Source organism: Barbus barbus, assembly GCF_936440315.1.
Source record: "Barbus barbus genome assembly, chromosome: 1".
Classification (NCBI taxonomy): domain Eukaryota; kingdom Metazoa; phylum Chordata; class Actinopteri; order Cypriniformes; family Cyprinidae; genus Barbus; species Barbus barbus.
In genome coordinates, this window is record NC_136729.1 from 23,920,025 (window position 1) to 23,935,950 (window position 15,926).

The 15,926-nt window shown below is 42.3% G+C and overlaps 1 protein-coding gene across 6 annotated transcripts in view; it reads left to right on the forward strand.

The window, feature by feature from the left end:
- LOC306846292 (diacylglycerol kinase zeta-like) overlaps positions 1-15,926 on the forward strand; it is a 131,699-nt gene that overhangs the window by 46,948 nt on the left and 68,825 nt on the right. Inside the window, exon 1 of one of the 6 annotated variants that reach the window (XM_079379559.1) lies at positions 10,858-11,573. The exons of 3 other annotated variants lie outside the window; for them this stretch is intronic. In XM_079379559.1, coding sequence (XP_079235685.1) covers positions 11,389-11,573 — 185 coding nt within the window. In that variant the 5' untranslated portion in view covers positions 10,858-11,388. Of the gene's footprint in view, positions 1-10,857; positions 11,574-15,926 lie in introns of those variants that run through there. 2 more of the 6 variants (XM_079379562.1, XM_079379560.1) reach the window with 2 other exon arrangements.

Consider the following 15,926-nt stretch of genomic DNA (forward strand, 5'->3'; position numbering starts at 1 on the left):
ACGATAACTAAATAAAAAACAGCTTTAAATGACGACAACTATGAGGACAATTTAGTGAGTTTCGTCAATGAGAAAAAAATGTCGTTGATGAAAATAATGACGAAAATTACAGTGTCAATGAAATTAACACTGTTCTGAGCATTAAAAAAAAAGTAATTCTCTACCCCATTCCTGTGAGGAGTTATGGCTGTTTAAAGGAACCACAGAAATGAGCTAAAACGGCTAAAGCTAGCTAAGTAGAGAATGAATGCTGCTACTACAGGGATACATTTGGGATGAGGAATCATCAGAAATATACTTGTTTGAAAACTGGCGTGGTCCTTTCAGTTAATTACTATTACAATATCCATATTACCATTCTTTTCCCAAAACGCTGGGGCAGACCTACCGGTATTCACTGAAGTCACTGTCACTTACCACAGACAATGATGAGCAGCTTCGAAGTCCGTTGGTAACCATTGGTTACCGTTGGTTAGTTGTTCCAGACAAACTCATTCAAATTACTAAGATCATGTGTGTGTGTGCGTAAGTGTGCCATGATGTTAAATATCCAGCATGTTTTACAGAATTTTGAGAGCAGCCTAAAATTCTATTGAGGTTCTGAGCCTGCTGATCAACTATTAGTGAAATCATCACAGATCCATTGATTTTGGTTGGATTTTTATGATTTTTTCTGTGGAATGAGTATATTGTTTGGTGAAAAGAATGACATATTGACTGATGTCATAACTTGGGGGAATAGTTGATTGCCAGTGAAGTAAATATGAAAATATTGGAAAAAAGTGAGAAAACGCCTAATTTTTTGGCATTAAATTAATGCAAAATCATGTAGAAATGTGTTTTAAGAGTTATTTTTTCAGTGGATGCTGTCAGAACATGTGTTCGGTGTACCTGGAATGCATTTATTAACAGCCTACCAAACCCACTGAGGATTTGAGGAAAAAAATATTTTTTCACATTTTTCTAATAAAAAATAAAGGGTGCATACACTAAAATGGCCACAATTTTTTTTCGCAATATTTCCGGCAGAGCAGACCCTCCAATTATTGGTTCATAGGGTCAAAGTTAACAGAAAAAACACAAATAAAAAGTATGACAGACCATGTCAGGTTCAACCCATTTTTGAGACTTTGGCTCCCCGACTATGTGTCTGAGAAACCCATCTTTCGCTGCTGTCAGACTTGGCCTCATTAGGCAAGTTGCGAATCACCTCTGGCTGGTTACTGGCCCACTGACGAATATCGAAACCACCTGCAGCTAGAAGGGTTCTAAGCTTCGTCACAAGGTTACTGGCTTCTACTATGGTGGGTAGACTCTGCAGGCAGTTGTCTACATAGAAGCACTGTTCTACATTGTGGCGGACATCTTCTCCTGGTTGACTTGACTCACTGATGTGTTTCTGAAGAGCAAAGATCGTGCAGCAGGGACTGCACGTCGTCCCGAACGGCAGAACCTCCCACTGGTACACTGATGTTTGTTTGTCCGTTTTTAGATCCCTCCAAAGGAACCTCAGCAAGGGCTTGTCTCTGTCCAGCAGGCGGACCTGGTGAAACATCCCTTTAATGTCTCCACTTACTGCAACTCGATGCTCCCTGAAGCGCAGGAGGACTCCAAGGAGTGAGGCTCCTAAGGCTGGACCAGGAAGGAGGTAGTTATTCAAACTTTGTCTGCCAAGCTGGAAGCTGCAGTTGAAAACAATCCGTTCCTTGCCATTGTGTCTGACCATGTGGTGGGGCAGGAACCACGACTCCTCGGATGAGTCCACCTCGCCGGAGTCAATCTTGGTGGCGTACCCAGCAATCTCCAGTTTCTTGATCTCCTCCTGGTAGGTAGATGTCCGCAGGGTTTTGTGCTAACCTCTTCTCTGTGTTTCGCAGGTTCTTCATCACAACTTCCTTTGAAACTTTCAGCTTGGGCATGTTTGGGACTCGTAGAAGGGGTGTAGCGTACCGATGCACTCCGTTTACTTCTACACGGATGGTCTCGGCCTCTAATAGGTCCACTGAGTACTTGTCCTGTCTGGATCTGGTCACCAACTTCTCACTTTTGAAAGGCAGTGTATCTAATTGCCACAACCGTTCAACTTGACTGAACAGCTCAACAGAAGGGGAGGAAACTGTGAACAAGCACTGTGTGGTGGGAAGCTGTTGCTGCAGGTATTTCGCTGGACCTTGGAGTGTCCAACAGAGCTTAGTCTTGACTGCTGCAGGACCACCAGGGGGACCAAGATGCACTGGCTCAATCGGAACGATCAGATCAGCATTATCTGATCCAATCAGGAGGGTTGGCTGAGCTCCATCGATGGGTGGGATTGCCAGACCTCGTAGATGACGATATCTTCTCTGGAGCTGGGTAATTGGGTAGCTGTACTGAGAGAGGCCTAGGTGTTCACCTGTGAATGCGCCTTGAATGGAGAACCTCTTTGTTGGTTGGGAAGCTGGAGTGATCGTAAAGGACACACGTGAGCCTGACAGTATCTTGATGTCTTGGCGGATAGTACGGAGTGTGAGGTCTTCTACTTGACCCTGTACTCCTAGGTGGCGTGCTGCAGACGAAAGCAGGATGGTTCTCTCAGAGCCATCATCCAGCACTGCATACGTGTCAAGCACTTTATCCTGGTATTGCAAATTGACTCTGACAATCTTTAACAGCACCTGGCTATATCTATTTGGCTGATCCAGGTAGTGAGTTTCTGCTGTCGATGTGATGGTGGGCTCGTTCCCACTCCTCTGGTTGACCTCGTGAAGGACAGAGAGGTGTTTCGACTTACAAAGGCGACACGGCTTCTTGAGGTCACAAGCAGAAGCTAGGTGAGACCGTCCGCATCTCCAGCACCTCCTCTTAACTTTAATCCAATCCACCATCTCTGCTTTGGTAAGTTTAGCGAAGCTCTCACATTGGCTGAGGTAGTGTTCTGCCTCACAGTAAGGGCAGTATATCTTACCCTTCTCTTGGGTTCGCATAGAATGAGCTGCTTGAGAGGGCGTGTCGGATGGATGGTTACTGGAACTGTCTGTCCCATGCATAACCGTAGTAATCTTAACCTTGGACTTCTGCTGCTTAAATTCTCTTTTATCCTTCTCACTGTGAGCTTGAAGTGAGGGCTCAATGTCCAGGCATCTGACTTCTGCCTTCAGCCACTCTGAAAAGTCAGTGAGCGTTAGCTTCAGTTTATCCGGGTCCTTCCTAAACTGTTGACGATGAAATCTCTCTTGCTGGTGCTTGGGGAGCCTGCTTAGAAGGCGCTTCACATTGGAGCCGCAGTGGAGTTCCTCATGGCCTTCACCTCGGAGAGCTTTCAGCATCCCGACAAGCGACTGCACTCTGATGGAGAACTCATCAAGAGCCCTATCATCTCGGATGGGGGGTAGGCGTTCCATGTCCTCTATCTCCTTCAGCACAAACTGATATGGACGTCCGTAGCGTTCATCCAGTGCTTTCAGAGCTTCAGAGTAGGGCATACTAGACTCTGCATGAGCTAGCACTAGGCGATGTGCATGTGGCACCTTGACATGCTTCAGCAAGATGGCATACTTGTAATGCTCGGACTGAGAAGGATGAAGGAGTGTGCTAAGGGAAAGACGTAGCTCCACATATTGAGCTCTATCCTCCTTGGTAAAATCAGGAAATGTTGGGCCTTCTATATTGGGGGGTGTATGCTGATACCCGGCGGATGGATAATGGGCCAGCATGGCTGGGTTCCCTTGGTAGAAAGGTTGGGGTACATAAGGAGGTTGATGTATTGACTGGTGCACGGGTAGAGGCATCATCTGATCGAAAGCTGGATTTACATGTAGCGATCTGGGAGGAGCCACATGTGAGAGATGTGCGGTATGAAGCTCAGGTGGCACCAGATGTGTATTTCCCAACTGAGGTTCCCTACCTTTCTCGTGTTGGCTGCCGAGTGCAGCTGCATTGGGCTTACAATTACCCGATATAGGGTAGGACGAGAGTGAGCTATATGATGTGGCATTTCTTAACAAGCCTACTGATGGCTGTAGACCCTGGGTTGACTCTCTGGGATGGCTGGGCTGAAGGTGAGCTGATGGATCATGATCAGATTCCTGCTTGATAGCTTGAACGTCATAGCATAGAACGAGCGTATTCTGAGGGGGTTGAGTGACTCGGCTGAGAGACGGAGGAAGTGTCATTTGTTCTAGCTGAGGGGTTAGATCTGCAGCTACGCTTGGGTTATCCTCAGTTCTGTGGTGGTGAGGAACAAGGGCTGGCGAAGGCTGTGGTTCACCTCCTCTGTCTGGGTAGAGTTGGCGTACTGGGGTCTGATGCCGTGATGACCTCCTTGACGACTGAGCTGAGGTCCGAGGGGAATGATGCTGCAGGAGAAACTCCAAAAGCTCTGTTTGTTTCTTAGCCGTTTCACTCTGTTGCCGCGCTGTCTCCAAAGCTTGATGAACAATGGCTTCATTTGCATTATGCATTGGTGACATTGTGGATATGCTTCTAGCAGGACTGCGTAGTGCCCTCTCCTCTTCGTGCCTGTGCATCTGCGCTAAGCTATGCTGATCTGGATATTCGACTAAAAAATCATCCAGATATCTTGGGCGTTGCACTGAGCGTTTGGGGCGCACCGGTGAAACAGGGAGGCTGAGTCCTTCTTTACTGGTTGCCATATCATTGACACTATCCGGCTCGAAGGACCATAAATTGTAATGGAGATCTACTGGTTAAGGAAATTTGTCAACAATATGGAGTGTCTAGTCAGGACACGGAAGTCAGGGATAGTCGTTGAATGGTTTTAATAAATATACTTCTAAAATACAGAAGCACAGGCACTATTTCTCATACACTTTACAGTGAAGGTGTGTTTGGTGGTCACTGACGCACACGAACACTATGCGAAGGTTAGCTAAACTGAAACTGACAGCCGTTCTCTACAAGCCAGGGCATGTCGCAACATGTCAGAAAAGGGGCGTGGTCTGAACGAACACTCGCTGTACATGCTCTGTCCATGTTCACATCACTTGAGCCTTTTGCACAACAGGAATAAATTACATTTTAAAATATATTCAAAGAAAAGGTTTAAAAAGTTACTGTTTTTACTGTATTTTGGATCAAATGAATGCAGGCTTGGTGAGCAGAAGAGACTTCTTTAAAAACATTAAAAATCTTGCTGTTCAAAGACACTTGACTGGTAGTGTATATCAAAATGTATTTTATGCTACTCATGTTCATACTATAGAACATAACTTTTTTTAAACAGATGTTAGGACCTACTTGAAGTAGCGATACGATTTCTGATTCAGCTTTTGTGTGGTCTTGTAGCGTTAGCGTGTGAACTTGTATATATGTTGTTCTAGCACTCATATAGTAACTATCAAACTAATCTGTCACTTTTATTTTGACGTATAAGAGAACAGCACTTGTATTTTATTAACTTGGTCAGTTAAGGGTGTGTAGCTTGCTTCTAATATTGTGTCTGCATGCATCCGCTGTGCTGTTCATCACAAGCAAATGTTTACAAAATATGAGCCATTTCAGTGAATGCATGCAGAAAGCAGCATTCTCTAACCCATTATGTAAATACAGGTTAAGAATAATTGCATTTCTGCTTTCATCCAAAGCAACTTACATTGCATTGAATTGCATTTTTATCAATTATGCATTCCTAGGGAGTCAAACTCCTGACCTTGCCAATGCTAATATCATGCTCTGCTGCTAATAAAGTGCAAGTAAATATGAATGCCACTTTTTGCATCTCAGTGTTCTCGAAATATATGACATTCTGGTGTGCATGTACTGTATATATTGTGTCTGGCTTGTGTTTATAGGCTTGTTGAATTTTAGTTTCACTGTTTGGCTGTTCTGTGTTCTTGAATGTATTTATGCCAGATGTAGTTAACAACCAAATCTGCATATGGAAACCATCTGTGACCACTAGCTCTTATCTTAGAATCTCATCACTTGTGTGTGTGTGTGTGTGTGTGGAGAGAGAGAGAGGGACACACAAAGAGAAAGATAGTAATGTGGGGTTGTGAAAGATTGCTATGTTTGTGAGTAAGGGGATTACAGAGTTTAATAATAGTTCAAGTTTGTATGTTTTGTGGGAACAGTATGTCTGAAATTTTAAGAAGCATCAATAATCTGTGCCTAGTTCATTGTCACTTTTACTTGGTTGTAAATATCATATTATATCATATATTAATGCAGAATCTGATACCACAAACTTTACTTGAGTAAATAAATGAGTGGTTTTTAAGGACTGTAACGACAGTGTGAAAATCCCTGCAGGCATGCAGTTACTCAATGTAACCACAAGGGGGAGATCCAGTCTTACAGTCTGGTCTACAGATGCACAAAATCATCATTTCTTTACAATCTGTTTTAGACTCAAGCCCATGAAAAGGGTTAATTTGATACTTGAATTAAGGTGCTTTACTAGAATGTGTCCTGCTGAGGTGCTACAGTGAAAATGAGTATGGATGGATTGAATTCTGGTGGACATTACTCCCTGCTGTTTCTGGTGGTATGTTAGATTAGGCTGAATCCAGGTTACAGTGGATCCTACTTGTCACTCCTACACAGTTATATTTCCTACCCATCATTTCAGCTGTCCTATTTTCGCCACCTCTCTCCCTCTCCCTTCTATATGTAGCTTGCTCTCTCTTACACAAGCACACGTATTGCTAAGAGAAGAATAGCAGGAAACAATATCTGGTTTGTGGTCCAACCGTAATTGTGTACGACTCCCATTTTTGTGACATCATTTCCTTCCTTCACAGGAAGTCTGTAGTGAGTGTGAACAGTAGGTAGTGGAGAGGAATCTTTCTGCTGGCTTTCTTATTCTGTTGACATGTTATAGTATACAGTCACACACACAATATGACCAAATGAGAATACTTCCCTTCTGGTTCTGTCCACAGTGTTATTTTAGTATCGCTAAGATACTAATATAGCTTTTATTCATATTTTGGAGTAGTTTTTAATTTAATTTGAACGTTTTAAAAGAGTTGTGTGTTTTTGTTCTTTTTTTTTATTTAAATATGTCTGTATAGTTTTTGGTATTAGTTGATTTAGTATATCAAGTTACACTAAATGTTGCCTTGGTGATCTGCTGAAGTAAAGTTTTTCTTTTACATTTTACGTACATTTTAAAATTTATTTTAAGTATCTTCTTTTTGAGTTTGTGGCACTAACTGCATTTGGGTTTGGTAGTAAATCTCAATGTAATAGTAAAATATGTAAAATAAAAACCTTCAACACATGTTAAGAGACATACACATATGCCTGCGAACACACGAAGTGACAGAAATCAATAACAGCAGAGAACCTGAGGCTATCTCTCTTTCCATCTTTTTCCCTCATGCCTTTTTCTTTCTTTCTTTTCTCAATGTCAAACTGCATTTATTGACTACTGTAAGATCTTCCTCCTACCTTCTCTCCTGTTAGAAGTGTGCTCGCTTTATGAAGTATTGTTCTGTGTGTGTGTTGTTTTACATTTTGTCATATATTTCTGTGACCTCAGTGACGCAGCATGAGGCAAGGGATTGTTGTGTGTTTGTTTTCACCGAAACATGGCTAAACGACAACATCCCGGACTCCGCCATTCAGCAGCACGGGCTAACCAGCTACCGAGCGGATAGAGATTCATCACTATCTGGTAAGACCCGCGGAGGTGGCTTGTGTGTGTATATCAACAAAGACTGGTGTAACAATGCTGCAGTATTATCAAAACACTGTTCATCGCTGGTGGAGTTTATGTTTGTGAAGTGTCGACCGTTCTATCTGCCGCGGGAGTTCACAGCCATAGTTATCGTCGCGGTTTACATCCCCCTGTGTGCAAACGCTAAGGATGCGCTTCGTGAACTGTATAGCGCCATCAGCGAACAACAAGCAAATAACCCCGACAGCTTTTTCATCATAGCCGGTGACTTCAACCACGCAAACTTAGACAGTTTTGCCAAAGTTCTACCAACATGTGAACTTTGCAACAAGGGAAAACAACACACTGGACTTTGTTTACACAACAGTAAAGAACGCTTACAAGGCTGTACCCCGCCCCCACCTCGGGTACTCGGACCACATCACTGTTATGCTAATCCCAGCATACAGACCACTTCTCAAACTCTCCAAACCGGTTCAAAAACAGATCACAGTATGGCCAGACAAAGCTACCTGAGCACTACAGGACTGCTTTCAGTGCACAGTCTGGAACATGTTTAAAGAGGCAGCCACCTACAACAACCACACAGACCTGCATGAGTACACTGAAACTGTGACTGCTTACATCGAAAAGTGCACTGATGATGTGACAGTCACCAAGACCATCACCACACGTGCAAATCAGAAGCCATGGATGACAGCAGAGGTTCGTGGGCTGCTAAAGACCAGAGATGAAGCATTCAGATCAGGAGATAAAGCAGCCCTCAAAACAGCAAGAGCCAATCTGTCCTGTGGCATCAAAAAATGCAAAACGGTCATATGCTCAAAAAATCAACAATCACTTCACAGACAGCAGACACACACGGAGCCTGTGGCAAGCCATTCAGACCATCACTGACTACAAGCCCCCACCACAGGCCTGTGATGAGGACACATCCCTCCCCGATGCACTCAACCACTTTTATTCACGGTTTGAAATGCAGAATGACACACCTGCACAAAAACTGCCCACACCTCCCAACGACCGGGCGCTCTGTCTGTCTCCAGCCGACGTAAGGAAGACCCTATCTAGGATTAACCCACGCAAGGCTGCGGGTCCTGACAACATACCTGGCTGTGTTCTGAGAGACTGTGCTGCACAGCTGACAGATGTCCTAACAGATATCTTCAACACCTCGCTGAGCCCGGCAGTCGTCCCCACATGTCTCAAATCCACAACAAGCATACCGGTACCAAATAAATCACCTCCACCTGGCTCTTACCCACCTAGAAAATAAAGACTCCTATGTTAGAATGCTGTTCATTGACTTCAGCTCGGCATTCAACACAATCCCACAACAGCTCATAAATAAACTAAACCTGCTGGGCCTTAACAATTCCCTGTGTAACTGGATCCTGGACTTTCTAACCGGAAGACCTCAGTCAGTCCGTGTCGGCCACAACACCTCGAGCACTACCACACTGAGCACAGGTGCCCCACAAGGCTGTGTGCTCAGCCCGCTGCTCTTCACACTGCTGACCCACGACTGCACTGCCAAGTTCAGCTCCAACCACATCATCAAGTTTGCTGATGACACAACAGTGGTAGGTCTCATCAGCAACAATGATGAAACGCAGTACAGAGAGGAAGTGGCACAGCTGGCTGAATGGTGTGGCACTAACAATCTGTCCCTCAATGTGGAGAAGACAAAGGAGGTTGTGATGGACTTCAGGAGAAACTCCGTTGACCATCGACAGCTCGACTGTGGAGAGAGACAGCAGCACTAAATTCCTGGGGGTGCACATCACAGAGGATCTCACCTGGACCACCAACACCATGTCAGTCTCCAAAAAGGCACAACAGCGCCTACACTTTCTCCGCCGGCTAAAAAGAGCAAGTCTCCCTCCACCCATCCTCACCACATTCTACAGAGGCACCATTGAGAGTGTGCTGACCAGCTGCATCACTGTCTGGTACGGGAACTGCAGTGCTGCTGACCGCAAGACCCTCCAGCGGACAGTGAACACAGCTGCAAAGATCATCGGTGCCCCTCTCCCCTCCATCCTGGACATTTTCCTTACACGATGCTCCAGCAAAACCAACAGCGTCGTGAAGGACTCCACCCATCCCTCCCACAGTCTCTTCCAGCTCCTACCATCAGGAAGACGGTACTGGAGCATCAGAGCCCGCTCCGCCAGACTGCTCAACAGCCTTTTCCCCCAGGCTGTGAGAGCCCTGAACTCAAATCACCCCGTCCCCCTCTGAAACCCCATGCAAACCCCTACCTCCTGAAACATGGACCCCCACCCCAAGCACCCCCCCCCCCCCAACCTTACCACATCAAAGAAAAAACTGTATGGAACTTTTTTTTGTGCAATTCGAAGTGTGCTACACACAGGTGAGTAGGCCTATACAAACCACCTGTAGTAACACACTCTCCTCTGTGCGCACTAGACACTTTACACACACTGATGCGTGTACACAATCCCGCAAAAGACTCAGCAATATATGTGTTTACATGCTCATGCACTACAAATCATCCTGCACTGTTCCCCAACCAGCTGCTTGACTCAAAATGTTTCTCTTTGCACATGTACTGTATTTGTGAAGCATTCGTGTAGTTTGTATTTTTTATCTTTTATTTTTTAGTTTGTATAGGGTAAATATTTATGTGAAGCATTCGTATAGTTTGTATCTTTTATCTTTTATTTTTTAGTTTGTATAGGGTAAATATTTATGTGAAGCATTCCTATAGTTTGTATCTTTTATCTTTTATTTTATTTTTTTTGTATAGGGTAAATACTTATACTTGTGTATATATAGTATACTTATAGTTAAAATCTGTCAGTAGGTTAGTTGTGTATAGGTTTATAGTGTTTTTTACTTGTTGTATGTCTGTATTTATGTAGCACCGTGGTCCTGCGAGGCACGACATTTCGTTCCACTGCATGTCGCCACATGTAGCGGAATGACAATAAAGCTCAATTTGAACTTGAACTTGAGTTATAGACCTTTTATCTTTGACCAGTTCTGTATAGAGATTTCCAAAGTAACCATTTGTCTGTATGTAATGTTTGTGAGCATAACTAGATGCACAACTGATCTGATCAGCAAACTGTGAGCTGCTTTGTTCCATTGTCAGAGTTATATCTCGTTTTCTTCTATCAGAGAGAGAAAGACAAATTGCTTGTGGCATAGATGCAAAGTAACATCAAAGACAATCAGGCACCTGGAGGGGCAGCTACATTTGAGGTCCTACAAATCAGTCTCTTCTGAGTTTGACACTTCCTGGTGTGGTGCAATGTCTATGAGTGCAACTGGCAGCATGTATGTGTATGTGCCTGCATAGACACGTGTGAGAGTGCAAGCGGCAGCCACTGTGGGAGGAAAACAAGATGAGCGCTTTAAGAGAGAGTAAGACATGAAGAGAGGACTGGAGGAACTCCCTTTGCTTTATGACTCTGCTTAGAGTGGGACTGTAAGAACTTCCTGAGAGAGAGAGAGAGAGAGAGAGCGAGAGAGAGAGAAAGAGAGGAGGGGGAGAGGAATGTGGGGGTTTGCTTATAGGATTAAGTGTCTTGAAGGCGGAATGGGAAGCGGATCACACGTGGAAGTCTGCAAGGATCTGGAGGACTGAGCACTGTTCGCGTTGTCCTCCCTCTCTTTCTGAGAGGCGGAGAGCAGGATGGTGCGACCCTTCTCTTCTAGTTTTTCTCAGCATGAGGACTCTCTGACTCCGTGAGTTTGGGATTAGTTACCATTGTTTGATTGACGGCCCAAGGCTCCTGATGGAGCAGGAGCTAGGAGCTGGTTCACAGGACAGGGAAGAGGTCACAACCTCTCTGGCCTCCACGTCCGCTTCTTCATCCAACTCTGACCTCCTATCCAACCCACAGCCTGAGGATGAAAGAGTCGCAGTGGGTCGCCGGCATAGCAGCAGGACTTTTACTGGGTTACGGCTGTTTGGAAGGAGGTGAGTCGAACACACACCTGATGAGTGTGTTATGAGCTCATCCTAGTGCACTTGTTTTTGTCTATGGGTAGATGTAGAGAAAGATTGCGTATTCATGAGAACTTGCGGAGAGTGCGTGTGCTCAAGTTTCCATTCAATGTTTCCATCTCAGACCTAAGCCTTGTGCTGTGTGTTTGCAGTAACAACACATTGTGTCTGTAACACTGTGCATGATACCTAGCCAGACTGTGACTGTGTGTTTGCTCACTGATTCTTTGTGTTGTGATAGGCTGGGCTGAATTTTGGTATCCTGGCTGTAGCAACTAATCAATAAAACTAAAATAATTGACAAAATCAACTTTGATTATTGATTATTTGTGCCTGCGAACACTGAATTGGACTGAAAACATCCGTCAGTCACCGCTGTTTTTTTCAGTCTATGGACAAAATGCCGCTTTGGGAAAATGCACGACTGAAATTGTCCTAAAAATGAGACTGCACCATATTTAGCTCTTTAAACAAAAACATAACTTAGCCTACCCTGTTATGTATTTCCTCAGCGCTATTATCTGTAAATATTAGAAAGTCCCGTGAATATTTCCATTTTACATAAAGGCTTGTTTTGTCAATAAACTCCACGTACCTCATGGAAAGAGTTCTGGCTTGGACATTCACGTCAAACAGACAGAACACAACAGAAAAAAGAGTGTAATAATTCTGAATAAATTGATCGTTTTTGTAACATACTGTTTGACTTTAAATGTAAGTTTAAATTTCTACATGTAACACAAGTAATTGTATTATTTAGAGCAGTAACAGTAAAGGACTATTGAGCATAAATGTGATATATTCAGATGAGTGAATGTGTGTTCCTCCTACCTCCTACCAGTACCCCATAACATGTTAGTATATGCTTTTGTTTTTCTGAAGTACCGTTTTCAGCCTAGGGATTTTAATTTCTACTTTAACAATCCTTTGCACATTTAATTGCACATAGTCTTTATAGTTACACCACTTTCACTTTTCATTTCCTTAAAATTACACATTGTTTGAAGGACAACGGGGGGATGATGTGGAAAAACTATTTTGTAAATAATGGACTAAAATGAATGTATTATTTATTTGTTAATAAAAAAAAAAAAAAAATATATATATATATATATATATATATATATATATATATATATATATATATATATATATATATATATATATATATATATATATATATATATATATATATATATATAAATAAGAGTGTAAAGACCTTTTTCATCTTTAATCCAACTGAAATCGTACCAGCCTGGTTTTTGTGAAGCTGCACTAACGGACCCAGATATTGTGATTGTAGCTTGGCTTTCGTCCTGCATCTACACCCGTTAATCGCACTACAGTTGACCTCTATGTTGTACGCTTGCTCCAAAACACAGAGGTGATGCTTAATGTGTATTTAATCATTCAAATATTCAATTAAGTGTTGGGCTGTAGCTCTACTATGCAAAACCTGCTGTAGGTCGATTATAACTGTGATAAACATATTCACTGGTTCTGAGAGAAGAGGAGCATTGTGACAAGATTGTGTGTGAGTGTGTATGTGGATAAGTTTACTATAAGCTATACTTAAGGGATAGGTGTTTGATTTCAAGTTGGTATATCACTTATTATTATTTACTTACATTTTGTTGAGAGTGTGAGATAGCAGTGTGTTTGCAGAAAGAGTCTGCCCATGCCCTCTTTTAATTGGCTTGGATGTGTGATTGATTTTGGTCTGGTTGATGTCTGGTGTGAACAGACAAATTGCTTGTCACATCACATCTGGTTAGGAGACTGTGTTAGACTGGCCATCCATCCAGGGTGTTTCCCTGCCTTCGGCCCAACAGTAGTATGTATGTTTTCAATAGAGCATGTTTGCTAGGTAAACATGAGTGTGTTTGTGTGTGTGTCTGTGACTCTCTCAAACCCTCAGAAATCAGTGGTGGGACTCTATCCTGGTTCTTCTGCTGATTAGTCACCATCTATTTTTAATCTGGTTTCTATCCATCGAATGGTTTCAAAGAGCAAACAAAACATGATGGACTGATAAAAGAGTGAGAAAGAAAGAGGTGGAGGAAGATGGTAGGATATGCAAACTCATCCCATCATCGCCTACATATGCAGAATATACAGTCATAAGTTAATAATGATGCAGAACATAAAGAGATCACAGAGTGATTAGTTATGTCATCAAGTGTTGCAGAATGGGAGGATTTGCTCAGCTAAAATGATACACATTAATGTCAGCTCTATAAGGTTTGACAGAAGCTCTTTCAGCATGACAACATTTTTATCACCTCCATTATCTCTCGCCTTCTCAGCTCTGCATGTGTTCCCTCTGATGAGACCGCTCCTGCTGTGTGCTTTAGTGTGCATGAGTGTGTCGAGCTTATTAATTGATGCATGAAGATGATCAGAGATGTGAGAAGAGGATGTCAATCAGACTGAATTATTAACTTTCTCTGGTAGAGCTCTGTTTCTGTGAGATTGGTTTCTTTTCAGACAGATCACAGGAATAATTAAGACTACAGCTGCCAGAGCTGGTATATAAGTGTGTGTGTGTGTGTGTGTGTGTGTTGTGAAATGAATGTATGTGTTTGCATTGCTTGGTATGTGAGATTACTTTAAAGAAATTCACCGTCAGCCTTAAAAAAAAAAAAAAAGTACTTTTTTTTAATTTTTTTATTATACTTCCTCTGCTCTGTATTTGTTTACTCTGTCATTTAGTTTGTTTATATTTTCATGCCTTTGTAAACAATCTCAGGCAGGGTTAGTTATGAAACCCCACCCATTGTTTGTTTGTTTTTGTTTTCTTTATTTGTTGTATACTCAATTGAGTTTACATCTAGAGCTTCTGTGACATCAGAGATGACGTTAAGCACATATGAAAGTGAGTTGGTTGTGGTATGTTCATGTGTAAAAACATTAACCGTAGAGTGCTTTAGATCATGATGGGATATTTCTGGTCATGTCCAGGAACTCTCTGCTGTAAAACAGCAAGTTCCTCTGTGTCACCATGGCAACCCTGTGTCAGGCTGGAAGAACTCAGTGGAGACTCAGTCATCATGTCAGACTCTAGCTAGCTGGGTCATCTCTACATATAACCCTGTGATGAGTGACAAAAATCCATGTGATGGGAACTTTTGACAATACTGACTCATGTATGTGTCAATGTCTGATGTTCTCTGAGTCTACTCGTACTTGTATGTGTGTGTGTGTATTCAGTTAAAGGAGACCTATTAGTAGTGGTCGACCGATATTGTTTTTTTGACAGCCGATGCCGATATCTTATAAAGCTGATATAATTTTATTTATTTTAATGAATATCTAAGAAATTTGAAATCATTTGAAAATGGAATAAAAAATAAATGTGTAAAAAAAAAAAAACATGCTTATACTTATAGTATTTTTCACAAATAAAGAAATATTTAATAAAAATATACTTAAAAAGGAAGTAAACACTGTAACCAACAGGGCACTCAGTATTCTGGGAAGATTGTGTGCATTGGGAATCATATTTTTTCTAATAAAGTTAAGGTAACACTCATTTTACATACAGCACAAAGAGAAAATGATATGAATACGGCAGTGGGCAAATGCATAAAGCACAGCATAATTTTAAATCACGATTATAAAGTTTGTGGATTGCGTGTCTCCAGTGAAGCTGAACTTTCCTCCTGTCCGCATTCAATTCACAGTGATTACGCACACATGCATGAGTGCACACGATCATGCAGGATACAAACGCAAACATTATAAGATCTCACAGCTGGATTCGACTAAGTTTGCAAGGTTTGTGAAATTAAATGTTCATTAGTCATTCAAAGATTTGTTTAAATGTGTTTTTGCTAAATGCTGACGGCAAGAGAAAGTATTATAATGTTTGCCTTTCTATTACTAATAAAATCAATCGTTATAATACTCTTTTGTATACATTTTAATTCCTTTGTTTAACAGTTCTATCTGAATATTAGATAGACTTCTATCCGTATTAGACAGAACTGTTAACGTTGACAGCGAACAAGAGGGGAATGTGAGCGCTGTGTGCTCAGGCGCTGCCGTTCTCAGCGCCGTCAAAATAAAGTCCCGCCTCAAATGCATCGGCCAAACAGAAAAACTTGTCGGCCGATGCCGATATTTGAAAATGGCAAATATCGGCCAATATATCGGCCTTGGCGGTATATTCCAATTCTCACTTACTGATTCACAGTAAGTGAATCAGATGTTCAAAATTCAGTACCCTAGGCTGCTGCTAGGGATTCAGTAAATGAGTCGGTCAATAGACAGATTAAAACTGATAGCTCAAGAGTTGTAGACCAGTTCAAGAGTGTACATTTTTAT